Below are 18,582 nucleotides of genomic sequence, written 5' to 3'. Positions count from 1 at the left end.
TTAACTTGATATCTAGATCCTGTATCCCTTTTGATCTTATCTTGATATAGGGTGTGAAGTGTTGGTCTAATCCAAGTTTCTGCCATGCTAACTTCCAATTTTCCCAAGTTTTTATCAGAGAGTTTTTATCCCAATAGATGGACTCTTTGGGCTTATCAAACAGCAGATTACTATAATCAATTCCCGCTATTGCACCTAGTCTATTCCACTGATCCACCACTCAATTTCTTAGCCATTATCAGTTTTGATGACTAATGCTTTATAATATAATTTTAGAGCTGGTAGGGCTAAAGCCACCTTCTTTTATACTTTTTTTCATTAAATCCCTGGAGATTCTCGACTTTTTATTTCTACATATGCATTTACTTAAAATTTTTTCTAACTCATTAAAGTAATTTTTTGGAATTTTGATTAAATTTTTTAACTTGAAAAGGCTACAAGACCAAACTGAAGTGGAGGGAGTGATCTTCTGTTTGCAGATTGTGTACTTGAAGCAGCTTCTGAAACTGAGATGCAACAAAGTATGGATTGATTCTTTGCTGCTTGTGTTTATTTTGACCTAATAATTAACACCAAGAAAACACAGGTGGTGCTCCATAAGCCAGCATCACACCATCCATAAACAAAACCCTTCATCTAGAGGAATAAGTCTTCAGAATGTTAAGTAGATTCTGCTAATTGGGAGATTTGGAGAGAGCAAGGTTGCATGGATATGGGTTCCTAAAGTAATTTCCTGCACAAGTGGGGGAAATATGACATCAGAAACCCAAGAAAGTATCAAATTGGGAAGTAAAAAAAATTTGAATATGGGATAGTAGAAAAGTTAGAACTTTTTTATTACTAGAGAACTAAAAAAAAAGTCTTCAATAAAGACTATAGATCATTTTAACTTAAAAAATTCAAATTAAATCATGAATAAAGTGACTACTCTCTACTCTGATATAGAGTGCTTTAAGGCACATATTTCAACTCTAATTGTGCTATATTTAACAGACAGAAAAAAAACCAGAAAAACTAGGTTCAGAAAAGTGAAACTACAGAGAACTTGATCACTACAGAATCTGAACAAGGAAGTTACTATATGCCTCTTAACAACACAATCAAAATCATACACTTAGAAACACTATAGGCTTGGTTAATTTACATGCATTAAAAACCTGTAAGGAACTAACAATTTCAGAAGTTTCTTTGTATGAGAGATCTACTTTAAAGAAAGTGGGAAAAACCAAGAAGATAAAGTTTACTGTTTTATACTTTGCCAAATAATTTACATTTATTCAACTTAATCTAGTTCTGGCATAAATTTCCAGTTTTTCAATACTAATTTCCAATGTTTCATATAAACCAAAATTTAAATCTATCAATCCAAAAATAAACTTAGTAATCAATTTTCTCCTAAATTAAAAGAACTACATCATTAACTCAATAAGCAAATTAGAGAATATTCAATCAGTATGAACCGCAATTCACACTAACAAAAAACTTAAACACCAGTGGCAGCTAGGTGGCCCAGTGGATAGAGCACCAGCCCTGGAGTCAGGAGGATCTGAGTTCAAATCCAGCCTCAGACATTTAATAATTACCTAGCTATGTGACCTCGGGCAAGTCATTTAACCCCACTGCCTTGCAAAAAAACCAAAAACAAAAAACTCTTAAATAAATGCTAACACTTTGAAAGGAGGGGAATGGGGAATAAATAGACAAGTCAGTCCCTATGGTGATGACAAATTAGAATGATTTAATGTTAGAAAGTTACAAATTTTATTTTTTAAGAAAAGTTTTCAGTTTGAATTCTTACTTGGCTCCATATCAACACAGAGGTTTTTATACTGAATCCTTGTTAAGCTTCATATTAATGAAGACTGTGTACTTGAAGTAGCTTCTGAAGCTGAGATGCAACAAAGTATGAATTGACTCTTTGCTGCTTGTGCTCATTCTGGCCTAATAATTAACACCAAGAAAACCCAATTATTAATTGGTCCACATCTAAGGATATAAAGAATCACAAAGGATATCATATGAAGTGACATCTTCAAAATATTAAATGTCATTTTATTACTATAGTACATAAGTTTGCATACATTCTAATTTTTATATAGCTTGCTTTCTAAAGGATAGAAACTCATAGGGAAAGGAGGAGAAAAGGGAATATTTTACATAGTGCCTGCTACCACTAAATGCTTTTGCCAATATCATCTTATTTGATCTTTATAATAATCATGCAAGATAGGTGCTGTTACTATCCTCATTTTATAACTGAGGAAACTAGGGCAAAGAGAGATCAGATGACTTAGCCAGGGTCACACAGCAAGTCTGTCTGAATGAATTCAAACTCAGGTCTTCCTGAATCCAGTTCTAGTGCACTGCACTACCTATACTGTATTATATTATACATTTCCTACCAGGCTGCAAGCCTCTGGAATTCTCTAATCTATCATAGGAACCTATTTAACCTGGAAGATTAATTCAGATCTGGAACTCACACCTCAGGAATATCCTCCGCTTCTGACTGGAGGATAGAGGGCAACTCCCAGAACCTTCACTTAAGGAAGGCCCATCACCTCTTCATTTCCTACCAGTCTGTACTCCTCTGGATTTCTCCATTATACCTTTAACCTTGTACATTCTGCACTCATTCCTTTTCAGCTTCTTTTTTATACCATCTTCCCCAAGGGAATATAAATTCCTTAAGGAATTGTCTTTCATTTGCCTGTATTTGTATTCTCAGTCCTTAGAACAGCGCCTTAAAACATTGTAAATGATTAATAAATTATTTGTTAACTGACTACCAGAGCATCAACCACAAAACCTTGTTATTTCTCTACATCTCTCATTTCTTCCCTTCTTACCAATCATACTGCAACCAATACTAAGTGGGAAAAAGAACAGTGCTAAGATACAAAGAAAGGCAAAAAAGTTTCAGTATTCAAGAAGCTAGCGTTAATGACTGAGTCTACATATAAATATTAGATACATAAAAAGTAATCCAATGTAGAGTTAGTAGCAAAGATAATCAGAGTTTTATATTTGATCCTGGATAATAGGGAATCAAGCTCAAAAAACAAGATAACCTGATCAGATCCAACTTTTTTTTTTTAAAGTTTTTGCAAGGCAATGGGGTTAAGTGGCTTGCCCAAGGTGCTCTATCCACTGTGTCACCTAGCTGCCCCCTGATAAAACTTTTTGAAAAAAAAAAACCCACCTTGGCAGCTAAAAGAGAATGGACTAGAATAAGGGAAGATTTAACAGAGAATCAGTTAAAATGCTATTTATTACACTAGGCTAAGTAGAAGGTGCTGAGGAAATAAACTAGGGTTGTGGTTGAATGAGTTGAGAAAAGAAAACATTTAAGAGATGTGAACATAGAAATGACAAGTTGTGCAATTCAAGTCAGAATGGAGAGTTGAGGGTCATACTCTTGTACATTCCCTCATCATCTCTCCTGTGGACTATTCCAAAAGGTTAAGTGGTCTCTTCAACTTATCTCCTCATTTCAATTCATCCTCCAGAGCTGCCAAAAGGATTTTTCTGGAGCAAAGGTATAACAATGTAATCTCCCTACCCTATTAAATATACTCCAAAGACTCCATCCTACACACTAGGGTCAAATATTAACTCCTTTGTTAATATATAGATGTAAGGTATGAAGTGAATTCCTAGAGTATTGAGCAAAGATCTATTTCTATACATGAAAATGTGTTAATTTCTATACAATCAGGGCACTGAAAAAAAATCTTTTTAATAATTGGTTTTCCTTCTTACCTGGAATGTTCTCCCTCTTCCCCTCTGTCTCTGACTTCCTTCAAAACTCAGCTCAAACATCACTGTTCGCATGAGGCCTTATCCAATTCTACAAAACTGGTAGTGCATTTCCTTTCAATATTACCTTTCCAAAGATTGTGTGTCAGCTTAATAATACTAAGCATTTCTATAATGCCTATTATGTATCCAGCATTGTACAAAGTGCTTTTTGAAAATACTATCTTCACAAGGGAGAAGGTTGATGGTGGAACAGTTCTGAAATACAACTTCATAAAATCACCTGTAGGTGAATCTTTGTTTTTAGTAGTGGGAAGGTGATGGGAAGGGAAGACTAAATTAAAGAACAGAAGAAATGTGTCTGGGCCTAACATCAAATGCTGCAGAAACTTAAAACAGAGATAATGACAGATTTACCTTAATATCTCTCACAGAGTTGATAGAATTTAACTTTGTAAATCTTAAACCACCATGTAAATGTGCATTTGAATTATGAATCAGAAAAAGGGCATTATAATTAGTGATTAAGTTGATTACTGGCCTAGAGAAAACTGTTTTAGAACAGTAATTTTGACAGAAGCCAGAATGCAAAATACTGAAGACAAAGTAGTGGTAGGGAACTAGAGTTCCCAAGAATGTACTATTCTTTTTGGAAGTTGGGTGAGATAGACAGACTGAATGGAGTAACAGAATCAAAGCATCCTTTTTGAGAATAAGGCAAAGTTGAGTATGTTTACAGGCTAAGAGAATTACTTGAGTAGAAAGGAGAGGAAAAATGACTGACAAAATAAGAGTATCAGAATAGAGTAAATGAATTTGAAGTTATGGTGGGCAAAGTTAGCTTTAGTAAGAAGGGAGCAAACATTCCTCTGAAAATTGTGGAGAGCAGAGAATGGAGGAGAAAATGGTTTTCAATTTCAAATTACAAATGTTTACAAGATCCATCAGCTAAAAGGACTCTCTCCCCCTCCTTAGAAATCAATGTGATATCTTGTATTATATTTATATTACATTCATGTATATACCTTATCTTTGACTTCAAAAGACTAAGAAATCTAAGGATAAGATTTACTTTTTTATTCCTCACTAGGTTTATCACTGTTTTAAAAAATGTTGAAAAAAAAACAGAATAGAGTTCAGAAACAATATCATATTAAAAAAACAGTATTAGTGAAATTCCACAAAGTTTAAGGACTTTAAAACCCCAACATCTTATTTTACTTAACTATATTTTTTGTTATAAACTAATAAGGTTCAGTGTGGTGAGAGGTTAATATCAGGAAATAAATGATGGGGAAAAGGCAATAATAAAATTTTTTTTAAAGTATTGGTTTATTCCATCCCAAAATGAATAAAATGGCAACCTACACACACACACACACACACACACACACACACACACACACACACACAAACACATAGAAACAATCATTATATAGAATGCACTAATATGAGAGTCCTACTACTCTCAAATCAAGATGTATTAATATACATCCGAAAGAAGGCTTGTCAGGTCTCAGATATCACTGTAAATAATATGCAAAATAAGCCATAAAAATTCCATTATGATTCAAAATGAGACAAATATCATAGTGATCTTAATATGGACTACCCCCAAAATGAGTAATTATCTCAAACCTCACCTTACTAACTGGAAAAATAAGCTTTTCATGAAGTGGCCAAGAACCATTCTCTCACTAGATGAGTCAAAAGAGATGATAATAAGAGTTTAAAAAGTTTAAAAAACTCTTAAGCCTTCACCTCCCCACCTCATAAATTGGCAAAGACGACAAAAAATGGAATAGGGTATACTAATGTTGGTGTAACTATCCAACTTTCTGGGAAGCAATTTGGAATTATACTATATGCCAAGGAATCTAAAGAACGATCCCAAAATACTGCATACTTTTTTGGGTAGTAATAAACTGGAAGGAAAAGCTAATGCCCATCTAGAAGGTAATGTCTAAACAAACTGTAGTATGTGAATTAAATGGAGTATATTACTATGCCACTAAGAAACAAATAGTAAAAATACAGGTAAGCATGGGAAGATTTATATAAATGACAAGTGAAGTAAGCAGAACCAAGAAACAATATACACCAAAATAATGTAAATGAAAAGAATAAAAAGAACATTCACCAAGGGAGCCAAGATGGCAACAAGAAGGGATGGAGTCATAGGAGCTCTCTGATAAAATTCATCAGCTAAGGACTCTTAAATTTTCGAGAGACAGAACCCACAAAGGGACCCAGTGAGGCAATTCTCCTACTCAAGGTAACCGAGAAAAGAGCAGAAAGGCTCTGCTCCCCAGGGTCGGAGGGGTGGCCCGCCAGAGGGGTGTACCACCAGAGCCAAAGAACCTCAGCCTCCCGGAGGCAGCCCCAGGGCCCTGAGAGTCTCAGCTCACAGCAGCGGGGAAGTCTCCTGAGTCTCACCCTGAGGAGCACCAGGCACAAAGTGGGGGAACAGCAGGGGACCTCTGCCAGAGCCAGCAAGTGGAGCCCAGCCCTCAGGGCACACAGCAAGCAGCATAGTCTTTCCCCAGCCCTGATCCAGGAAACAGAAGCAGGCAGAGCTGGTAAGCAGGAGCCCCCAGGGCATGAGCCCATTGAGCTGAGGGAGGGGAGTGAAGAGAGAGAGACTGCAGAGCTCTGTCCTCTGCCCCTGGAACAGGACTCTGGGGCTCTGACCACATTCAGATCCTGATCCAAGTCTAGGCCCTCCCCTTAGAACAGCAGCCCCCCCACCTCAGCCCCACAGCAGAGGGGGGCGCATATGGTCATTCACAGACCAGGAGGGAGGACAGAGCCTCACACACTTTGAGACACTTGTGGGAGTGTACCAAAAGCTCAGGAAGCACCCCAAAACAGGCCCAGGCTGGGAAAATGAGCAAGCAGAGAAACAAAAAGAAGACTATTGAGAAATATTTTGCAAATGAGCCCAAGAAGGACCAAAATACTCAGTCTGAAGATGAGGAAGCACAAGCTCCTGCATCTAAAGACTCCAAGATAAAACAGAAATTGGGCTCAGGCTATGATAGAGCTCAAAAAAGACTGAAAATCAAATGAGGGAGTTGGAAGAAAAACTGGGAAAAGAAAGGAGAGTGATGCAGGAAAAACATGAAAATGAAGTCAGCAGCTTAGTCAAGGAAATCCAAAAAAATGCTGAAGAAAATAGCATGCTAAAAACCAGCTTAGGTCAAATGGATAAAACAGTTCAAAAAGTTATTGAGGAGAAGAATGCTTTAAAAAGCAAAATTGGCCAGATGGAAAAAGAGATAAGAAAACTCTCTGAGGAGAACAAATCCTTCAGACAAAGAATAGAATTCAGGGAGATTGATGAATTTACTAGAAATCAGGAATCAATACTTCAAAACCAAAAAAATGAAAAATTAGAAGAAAATATGAAATATCTCATTGAAAAAACAACTGATATGGAAAACAGACTTAGGAAAGATAATTTAAAAATTATTGGAATACCTGAAAGTCATGATCAGGAAAAGAGCCTTGACATCATTTTCAAAGAATTACTACAGGAAAATTGCCCTGATATTCTAGAAGCAGAGGGCAAAATAGAAATGGAGAGAATCCACCGATCCCCCAGAGAAAGAGACCCCAAAAAACCAACCCCTAGGAATATTATAGCCAAGTTCCAGAACTCCCAAGTCAAAGAGAAAATATTACAAGCAGCCAGAAGGACACAGTTCAAATATCGTGGAGCTGCAGTCAGGATCACACAGGACTTAGGAGCAGCTACACTGGAAGCTCGTAGGGCTTGGAATACAATATACTGGAAGGCAAGAGAGCTTAGAATGCAGCCAAGAATGAACTACCCAGCAAGGCTGAATGTCCTCTTCCAGGGGAAAAAGATGGACTTTCAATGAACCAGGGGAATTTCAAAGGTTCCTTTTGGAATGGCCAGAGCTGAACAGAAGGTTTGATCTTCAGATACAGGACTCAGGTGAAGCATGGAGATTGGAGGAGAGGGGGGAAATATGAGGGACTTAATGAGGATGAACTGCATGTATTCCTGCATAGAAAAATGACACTGATAATACTCATATGAACCTTCTCAGTTAATAGAGCAGGTAGAAAGAGCTTTTATAGTTGAAGCACAGGAGAAAGCTGAATTTGAAGATAAAATATGGTGTAAAAATGGAGTCAATAGAAAAAAAGGGAAATGGAATGGGAGAAAGAAAAAGGAGAGGGGGAATAGTCCAAGATATTTCACATAAGATTTTTTTTTATTACAATGAGCTATTGCAATGATATGGAAGAGGGGAGGCAAGGGGGAATGAGGGAAACTTTGCTCTCATCAGAGATGGCTAGGAGAGGAAACAGCAAATATACTCAATGGGGTATAGACATCTGGAGTAAGAAGGAGGGGGGAGCAGGGGGAAGGGGTGGGATGTGAATAAAGGAGGAGAGGATGGACCATGGGGGGAGAGTGGCCAGATATAACACATTTTCTTTCTTACTTCTTGCAAGGGGCTGGGAATGGAAGGCCTGTACAGGACCACAGGGCCAGGTGGATTCTGGGCCTAAGGGGTGGTATGGGGGCTCAGGGCTTCTTGGCCCCAGGACCAGGGATCTGTCTGCTGTGCCACTCAGCAACCCTACAGCACAGTCATAGTGAAAGGAGAGAGAAAATATAGTACATGGTAGTGGAGAAATAAGAAAGGAGGGAGTTGTGATCAGCAATGGCAAAGGTGGAACAATATGGAAGTAACTTTTGTGATGGACTTATCATATAGAATGAGATCCACCCATGACAGAGTTGTTGGTGTTGGAACAAAGACTCAAGCACATTTTTTGTTATGATTATTTGGGGGAGGGTACAGGGCAAGTAGGGCTGGATGGCCTGCCTGGGGCCACATAGCAGGGTGTCTGGGGCCGGATTTGGACCCAGGTGCTCCTGGCTCAAGGGCCAATGTTCTGTCTGCCACCCAGCCACCCCTGCTATTATTACTATTTTATTTCATTTTGGGTCTTTTTTCTTTCTTTCTTTTTTTTTGGTTTTTGCAGGGCAGTGGGGATCAGGTGGCTTGCATGTCACACAGCTGGGTGATTGTTGGGTTTACGAGGCTGGATATGGACTCGGGTGCTCGTGGCTCCAGGGCTGGTGCTTCGTCCATTGCGCCACCTGGCCATACCTACAATTATTACTATTATTATTTTTTATTTTAATTTTTTCTCTCCCCTTTACTTTTTTTTCGCCCAAACAAGTCTATCTATATTCATGGGGGAGGAGGGGTATTTTGTTTACTTGTAAACAAGAATATTTTATTAATGTAAAAAAACATTTGTACAAAATGAGAATAAAAAATAATTTAAAAGGAAAAAAAAAGAACATTTATACTGTGTAATCATAATGTCAAAACTTGGTCCAGGAGAACAGTTGAGAAAACAAATCTTCCTCCCTTCACTGCAGAGATGGGGGACTACAGATGTGTAATACTGCATATAATATTAGATGTGTTAGATGTTTTAATTTACTTATTGAACTGATATTTTTTTCCTTTTTTTTTTTTTGTTAATCTTTGTTTCCAAGGAAAATTAACTGGGTAAATACTGGGGAAGGATATATTTTCAAAAATAAATGTAATGTAAATTAAATTTCATCAAACATTATTAAGATCCTCTTTACATTTCAACTTTTCTTCAAAGCAATTCTGAGCAGTGAAAGCTATCACACCATATCAAAGATGTGAAAACAAGTTCAAAGAATAACTAGAATATGGTTTTTTTTGTTTTTAGGGGGGTTTTTTTGCAAGGCAAATGGGGTTAAGTGGCTTGCCCAAGGCCACACAGCTAGGTAATTATTAAGTGTCTGAGACCAGATTTGAACCCAGGTCCTCCTGACTCCAAGGTCGGTGCTTTATCCACTACTCTACCTAGCTGCCCCGAATAGCCAGAATATGAACTGAGTGAAATCTTCTACACGGAGAAATTTGATTTTATATGTACTTCAATGGATCCATGATCTTACTGATATGGACACTATTTCTATCAGTAAAATCTTTTCAGAGGTTTGTGTTAAAAATTAATTATGCATAATTGTTGCCCATAATACTGACTTAATGAAGGAAATTATTTCCTCCTAAAAGATAAAATAAATGTTTTAATCAAACAGTTTGAGAACTAGGAAAGGAACAAAGTCTTAGAGGCAACAGGAACTAGATTTGGAATCCAACACAATATAAGCTCCTTGGAGCCAGAGTTGTGTTTCATGGTTTCTCTAGCTTGAAGCATGGTATAGTGCTTAGTAAAATGTTCACTGAATTGAGTAGAAGGCTTGACTTCAAATCTCAGTTCTGCTCTTTAATGACTGCCACTTGTTAGACCTACATGACCAATGGCAAATCACTTTGTCTTTCTGGACCTGTTTCCTCACCTGTAAAATGAAGATACTGGCTACATTACCATTCATGTCAAATTTTCTGACAGCATGATGTAAACAAAAAACAGCAGAAAAAGAAATTGTTAAACCTCTTATCAAGTTAAAGGGAACTCAGTTAAAAGTGGAGAAGTTTAGAATAGTAAACAAATATAGGAAGCAGGGTCTTTTACAATTCAAGAGGTTAAGAGAGAGGAGTTATTCTCACGTGCCCTTTTAGGTCCTGCTCTCAAATTTCCAGTTGCCTGAGTTTTATTTAATGATCTATTCAGAGCATCCTGACATGAAACCCAGGGCTAAAATATACTATCTTTGGAGAAAATAATGCTCAGGAATGCCCTCCCACAACCTTTCCTAACAAAGGGATTCCAGAGGAGATGAATCGATTGGCGACAACAGTATCTCTAGGGACAGAGATGCAGGAGCATCTAACAGTGCAGTCACAGGAACAGAAGCACCTGCCCAACTCCTCCTCCTCCTTAATGTGATCAGTAAAGTGCAACTGCTTCTGCTATTATTGGAGAAACCAGGCAGGTTTGTCATTTTTAAATTCAAGTAACTTGCTTTTTTGTAAGTGCGAAAATATTGAAATATGTACTTTATTTTTTAAAATGTTCTTTTTTTTCAATTATATGCAAAGATAGTTTTCACCATTCAATTTTTTGTAAACTTTTGAATTCCACATTTTTCTACCTCTCCTTTCTCCCCCTCCCCATATCAGTAAGTAATCTGATATAGGTTATACATAGAGAATCAACATTTTTCCATATTAATCATGCTGTGAAAGGATCAGAACTAAAGGGGAAAATTTATGAGAGAAAAAAGAAAAAACTTTAAAAAGTGAAAATAATATGTTTGGGTCTGCATTCAGATTCCATAGGGTTTTGTTTTTTTCCTTTTGTAGATGTCCTTGATTGCTGTATTGCTGAGAGGAGCAGAGCCCATTATAGTTGATCATCTCACAATATTGTTGTCAGTGTGTACAATGTTCTCCTGGTTCTGTTCATTTTATTCAGTATCAGTTCAAACAAGACTTTCCAAATTTTTTGAGGTCTGCCCATTCATGATTTCTCAAAGAACAATAGTATTCAATCACATCCATGTATCATAAATTCCCCAGTTGCTGAGCATCCCCTCATTTTCCAATTCATTGCCACAACACAAAGAGCTGCCAGAAATATTTTCGTACATATGGGTCTTTCCCTCCTTTTTTTATGAAACTTTTGGAACACGGACCTACTAGTGGTATTGCTAGATCAGAGTGTATGATCAGTTTTATTGCTCTTTGGGTATAGTTCCAAATTGTTCTAAAGAATGGTTGGATCAGTTCATAACTCCACCAACAATTAGATTGTTCCAGTTTTCCCACATCCTCTCCAACATTGGATAAATGACAAAAAAGGAAAATGATCAATCTGATAGGTGTAAGGTAGTATTTCAGAGTAGTTTTACTCTGAATTTTTCTAATTAGTAATGATTTAGAGCATTTTTCTTAAGAGATTATAAATAACTTTAATTTCTTCATCTGAAAACTGCCTGTTCATAACTTGTATTCTTAAAAATTTGGCTCAGTTCTCTATTTATTTTAGAAACACTAGCTGTGAAAATTGTTTCCCAGCTTTCTACATTCCTTCTAATCTTGGCTGCATTGGTTTTATTTGTGCAAAAGCTTTTTTAATTTTATGTAGTCAATGCAATTTTGCATTTCATAATATTCTCTATCTCTATAGATCCGACAGATAAACTATTCCTAGCTCTCTTAATTGGTTTATGGTATCACCTTTTATGTCTACATCCTGTTCCCATTTCAACTTTATCTTGGGATAGGGTACAAGATATTGGTCTATGTCTAATTTTTGCCATACAAATTTCCAGTTATTTGTCAAAAAGTGAGTTCTTATCCCACAAGTTGGAATCTTGGGTTTATCAAACAGAAGATTACTATAGTCATTTACTACTGTTTCTTTTGTATCTAATCTATTTCACTGATCCACCACTATTAGCCAGTACCAGGCAGTTTAGATGACTGGACTTTAGAAAAGAGTTCATTCAAGTAACTTATAAGACACAATATGGGATGTGGGATGGGGTAGGGGAATAGGGCATTCTTTTTTTTTTCCTCCAAAAACAATATGAACACAAAAATCAGATAACATGCTACAAATAAATTTCCTTTTATCTTAAATTAAAAATTTTAAATGTTTTACTAAATTATAAAACAACCTTAAAAGAACTTACTGACACAAAAGTTATCAGGTCAACCACCACTCTGGAGGGGGACTAATATTAAGTCTTAAAACAAGTGTTAAAAATCACAAAATTTACAATGAGGAATCCCTGAGATGATAAAGTAAATCAGAAATAAGTTAAGAATTCATTTACAAACTAAAGTAATATAATCATACTTCATTCATCAGGTACCATTAAATGAATTTATAGGATTAAGCACACATTTTGGGTTTTTTTTTTTGTTTTTAGGTTTTTTTTTTGTAAGGCAAATGGGGTTAAGTGGCTTGCCCAAGGCCACAGAGCTAGGTAATTATTAAGTGTCTGAGACCGGATTTGAACCCAGGTACTCCTGACTCCAGGGCCGGTGCTTTATCCACTGTGCCACCTAGCCGCCCCAAGCACATATTTTTTTAAAAAGAATTTTTGTGAACCTCTAAAAAACATAACATACAATCATACTTACATGAACAGAATATAATTTAAATTTCTCTAAAGATAACAACAAATCATAATCCTTATAGTATGGTGCCCTAAACTATGAAATTTGTAGGATTCTTCATTCTAATACTCTACTAAATATTACCTGAATATTAGGCTGTTCTAGTTGGTTTTCCTCTTATCTCTTTAATCTACACTTATCAAAAGTGCAGTCAAAAGGTTCTCTTCTCTTGACATTGCTTCCCATCCCATTAATCTGATGATGTCTGATTTCCAGGAGAAACCAAACAAATCAGTATTATTAAAATGAAAAAAAATTTAGTTTTACAGACGAACTAATTCAACAGGTACTGCTGGCCTGAGGTTGGCTATACTTTAAAAGTAGAATAAGAATTTTAGATCTGGAAAGGATTGTGGACATTATCTAGCCCAGAGGTGTCAAACAACACTCCTGAAAGATGTCTGCATCGGGTCCAAAATAAAACTGTTAAATATTTAACAAATACATAAAAATAATAAAACATAGATAACATTTCATCTTATAAACTAAGTTAATATGTGGTCTGCAGGCATCCCTAAGTACAGATTAGTGACTCCCATTTCTATTTTAGTTTGACACCCCTGATCTAGCCAATCATTATAGTGATTCAGTGAAAAGATTACTGACAACATCATCATAAAACCAGAGTTTAAATTTCCTCTCCAATACCTCCTCCCTTGGGTGACCTTGGATAAATCACTTAATCTCTCTTTTGACAAAAGAGACTAGACTAAAAGGCCACAACATTTTTCTTGGGTAAAACTATGAACTTTTGACAATTTAATTGGAAAACACAAAGGGGAACAAATATTTATTAAGTATCTACTTTGTGCCAGGCTATGTTAGTGTTATTACTGCTGAAGAAACTAAGTGAGACAAAGATTAAATGATCAGATAGTTAAGTATATAAGGCTGCATTTGAATCTGGGTTTACCTGACTCCAGACCTAGAGATCCCCTAGAGCCACCTTGATCTGGAAATACCCTCTCCAGAATTAGTTGCTCTCAATGATCAAATGAGGTAATCAAGTGTTTAGCACATAGTAGGAACTTAATTCCCTCAAAAGTATTAATTCAAGTTAATCTGATGACAATGAGGGGAAAATAAAAGCTCAATTGCTCTTTCCCATTCAAAATTTTATTATGACTTTTTTAAGTTTCCAAGTATATGTATTTTCTTTTGCTGCAACAGTATTCTTTTCAAGACCCCTCTATAACCATAAAATTGCTGAGGGCCCCAACTGCTGTGGGTTACAGCTATCCTAATTTATTATAGATTAGAAATTGAAACTGATAGCTTATTAATTCATTTAAAAGATAAATCAGTAAATTGTGCCAAGCACTATACCAGAAGCAAAAGATAGTCCCTGCCTCCAGGGAACTTGCAGTGTAATAAAGGAGCAAATATTCACACAAATATATGCAAAGCAAACATATACATGATAAATAGGGAATAATTAACAGAGAGAAAGAACTAGAATTAAGAGATTGGGAAAGGCTTTTTTAGTAGGTTCTTAAAACAAGGGGGGGTCAGTAATTGGAGCAACAGAGGGAGTTTCAGGTATGAGAACAGCTTAAGAGAATTATAAACATTACAGAAATATTTAAATGAGAAATAACTATCCCCCCCTCAAAAAAAAACCTTAGTGAGAAGAGAAATAACTGTTTTCCAAAAAAACCCAAAAAAAATCTTAATGAGAAGAGTGGTACTGTTTTACATACTTTTGCACATCTCTTTAATTGCCTGGCTTGCTAGAAGACAGTTAAGATTCTTCTATCTGTTTCTCCATTCAATCTAAAACAGTTGTTCTGATTGAAGTATAGAAGAAAATCTAGTCTCAAAAAAGCTATGTAATTGGAAAAGGGTAGACTGTTTGAATAAGTAAATGACATCTTAGTCTTACTACTAAAAAGTTTTGATAATATGAACTTCCTGAAAAGGTACTGGGGGTGGTCCCCCAACACACATTTTTTTTGAGCTCTGTAACAATCCTGGGGTAGACAGGACTAATATTACTACCATACTTGATCTACTAAGGAGGAAACTAAAGTTTCTAAAAGGGTAAGGTAATTTGTTTACAAGTTTATAGGAGGCTAAGAAAATCCAAGTCTCTTTAAAACTGTTTGACTTGGTCTTAGGAACAATATTAAAGTATCTGCATATTTATTTTTATAAATAGTCAACAGTAACAATCATAAAAAATTTTGTGACTTGAAAAGTTCATAGTTGAGCAAGGTAAAGAACCAAGGCTTATTAATTTTCATGTCAATAGAGTATATTGATACCTACTACCATAAATCAATATCTATATTTAAATAAGTCCCAAAATCTCTTGAGAATTAAGAGAACTGAACAAAACAATTCAAAAATAAATTCAATTATTATTCTATGGAGGAATAAAACGATTTTTAAAACCATGTTAAATATTTCAAACCATTTTGAACTCATATTTCAAAACCAATGAATGAGGGGATTCAAAATTTTCTCCACATTAAACATCCAAAGGTCAAGTCACTGTAAATGATACAAGCAAAAATTCTAACAGGTTCTGTCCATGACTAATTCTTCTCATTTTTTGTCTAAGCGAAAACAATACCAAGGGAGCAAACTTAAAGTGGTGACTTTAGGGGATTAATGAGAAAAAAAGATTAAGAAATACTATATTAATTTCTGTCAGTAGGAAAAATTCCATCCCCTAACTGGAAGTTTACAATTTCAAGTTCTTATATGAATATACTGCTGTACCAATATGGAATACATATGCACATTCTTCCGGTAATCAAGTATTTAGAATACAGAATACTTATGGATATTTTCTGAATTTAGGTTAAAACTTTGTCAACTTAAACTTTCTTATCATTAACCTTTGACTGATGAAATAAAATATTAACATTAACTTAAAAATTATATTACATGTATTCCAGCTGGCTAAGTGGGAGGGGGAATAATGCCAGAATTTTAATGTAATTTTATTAACAAACATATCCTAAGAGACACTTGCAGGTACTCCTGCAATAGTAGAAAAAAATGGATAAAAATCAAATTTTAAAAATCATATCTAATTATAATCTAATCTACATTTTTAAAGTAGTTCTGAAATTTTCTTTAGTTTTGATTCTCAAAGTAAAAACTATTGCCCTTAAAGACAATACATTTTAACCTCAAAAAGTTTTTTTTAAAACAGGAACTAGGTTTTCTAATATATATTCAAGAAACATTTAGGTAACCTGAACTGTAAGGAAGTTCCCAGAAAAAAACTGAAGAAAATTGTTCTCAAGAAGAGAACAGTCTAAAAGATAAAAAAAAAAAAATGCCCTTTTTCATTTCTCAATTCCGTTGGGTGCTATTTCCAAGGAAGAAAAATAGTAAATGTGTTAAAAAGTGATTATTAAGATGAGACTATATTAAGTTTCATGAAGAAAAGTAAATGCACAGATTATTGAGGGTGGGAGATATCTAAGACAAAGAAGTTTCTAGGAGATGAATGAAAAGGGCAGAAGAAGTAAAAGAAATTTTTGGAGCTGACTGGGTGAGGGATAAACTCCCATTGATTTTGCAATCTAGTATGAACTTGTTATGACCAGAGGGGAAAAATTTATGGAGGCAGGCTGGAAATGAGTCTTTTTTTTTTAATAAGTTTTGCAGTAAAATGCAAAGTCTACTGACAGAAAAGATGCTTTTTTTTTCTTCCTTTAAAGGAAGATGAATGGAAGTCTGAATCGGCTAAATTGTCACTTCGGGGTTTTAAATCAACAGTAAAATTAAATTTTAAATAATTAAAATTCTTCCTTCAAAAAGTCTCTCTGCACCCCAAAGAACATGGAAGGTTCCATCAAACAAAGCTAAGACTATTTTGTAGAGATCAAGCCAGTCTTCCAAGGTGATGACAACTTCACAATGTAACATTTAGCCTCTTTAGTGAACCTTATTCATGTATTTGATGCAATTAAAATTAGAAAGAAAAACGGACTCACACCGAGTTCCAAATTAAAGTTAACTGGAACGACCGAGTATCTCTGACTGGTGTATAACCAATTCCACGGTTTTGTATGTTCCTCTCTTAACAAGATTTTACTGTACTTTAAAACAACAGTTCAAGTCCAGGAGTGCGACTGCCACTACTAGCTACAAAAATAAACTACGATATTCAGGGTAAACATAATAAAAAATATTTGCAAGATGTGCCCACTACCACTAGAATACACGGGTCCGGGGTCATTCGCAAACAAATCCTTCACACCTGCTGCCAGGCAAAAAAAAAAAAAAAAACTCCTGTGGGATGACTGCAATGCACCTCTTTCTCCCTCCTCCGTTCAGTTCCCTCTCTCCACACTTTGTGTTTAGAATGCAACTCGCCCTCTAGGGCAGCGGATAAGGCTTCATCCTGGCACCGCTCATCATCACCTTGTGGTCCTTTCTGCAGTAACCTCATCGAATGACTTTAGTCGTGCAAAAAGAGAGAGAGAGAGAGAGAGAGAGAGAGAGAGAGAGAGAGAGAGAGCGCTACCATTTCAGGGTAAAAACCGTGGTAAGCGTCGGAAACTCGGCGCTAGCTGGGAGGGAAGCCTGGCGGCGCGGGCCCCTTTTTGTCCCCCTCCTCTGTCTGTCTGTCTGTCTGTCTCTCCCTCCCTCCCTCCCTCTCCCCGCCTCCCGGCACCTTCCCCCGAGGCCGCGGCTGCAAGCTTGGCCGCCACATCTGCCCGCAGCTGGCGCGGGGGCAGCGGGGTAGGCCGGCGGCGGCGGCGGCTGGCGCGCCGGGGTCTGCGCCCGGGAGGTCCGCGCGTTCGCGCCTCCCCCGCCGCCTGCCAGCCGGCCGGTCCCCGGCGCCCCCTCCACAGCCCCGGCCGGGCCTGTGCGGGTCCCGTACCATTCTCCTCACGGGGCGGACTCCGGAAGGGCAGCGGCTCCACCTCCTCCTCCTCCGCGGCCTGCAGCCATCTATCGGGAAGCGTCTCCGAAGGCGGCAGCAAAGGCCGCCCGACGGGAACAGCCCGGGGACGCCTCCTCAGGACCGACTCAGCTCCGGCGCTAGAAGCAGCAGCAGCAGCAGAAGCCGAGTCTTTCATAATTGTGCGACCAACTCCTGCGGGTGACTGGCCACAGGGACGCGCCCGCGCCCGCGCCCGCCTCCGCCGCTTGACGGAGCCGGAGACACACCACGTGAGCGACGCGTCATGCGCGCCGCCGCCGGGGCGCCGGTCACGTGACCCGGCGCCCACGGCCCCGGCCCGCGCCTCGCTCCCCCCCCCCCCCCTCCGCCTTCCGGAGTCGGGCTTTTCGCACTTGGCTTTTTGGTTTGGGTCCGGCCCCATCTCGCCTTCGTCGCGGTCTCCTCAGGGGCGCGCTGACCGCGGGGGGCTGCGCCACGGCGGGAGCCCGAGCACTGGGGACCCGCGTGCCTTCCCGCCCAGGCCCTCCTCGAAGGCCTCCGTCTGGAAGCAGGAGCCACGTGAGCAGGCTCCGAGGGCCTGCAGCCCCCCGAGACAGTGGTGGGCCAGGACCCCCTTCCCCTTCATGGCGTCCGGAGCCCCCCTCGCTCCTCGTTTTTCTCCCCTGGCTGCACTAGTGGCGGAATTCTCATTTTCCCCCCATCCCTTGGGAAGTTCACTGTTGGATTAAACGTCATCTCCCTTTTGGAGCCCCTCGGTATTGATTCCCCCCCTCCTCCCCTGGCATGGGTTATCCCATGATCCTGAAGGTGGAGCCACAAAAATCCAAA

General features: G+C 38.0%; 1 protein-coding gene across 2 annotated transcripts in view; it reads right to left on the bottom strand.

Moving 5' to 3' along the window:
* The window catches only part of TRPM7 (transient receptor potential cation channel subfamily M member 7), a 164,718-nt gene extending 146,905 nt beyond the window's left edge, over positions 1 to 17,813 (bottom strand). For both annotated transcript variants that reach the window (XM_074234686.1, XM_074234687.1), the window contains exon 1: positions 17,731 to 17,813. In XM_074234686.1, coding sequence (XP_074090787.1) covers positions 17,731 to 17,733 — 3 coding nt within the window. In that variant the 5' untranslated portion in view covers positions 17,734 to 17,813. The remainder of the gene's footprint in view (positions 1 to 17,730) is intronic.
* Positions 17,814 to 18,582: the final 769 nt, after the last annotated feature.

The sequence above is a fragment of the Macrotis lagotis genome, chromosome 4 (assembly GCF_037893015.1).
Source record: "Macrotis lagotis isolate mMagLag1 chromosome 4, bilby.v1.9.chrom.fasta, whole genome shotgun sequence".
Taxonomy (NCBI): Eukaryota; Metazoa; Chordata; class Mammalia; order Peramelemorphia; family Peramelidae; genus Macrotis; species Macrotis lagotis.
The sequence above is the reverse complement of the archived record's forward strand: the minus strand, read 5'-3'. Positions and strand labels throughout refer to the sequence as shown.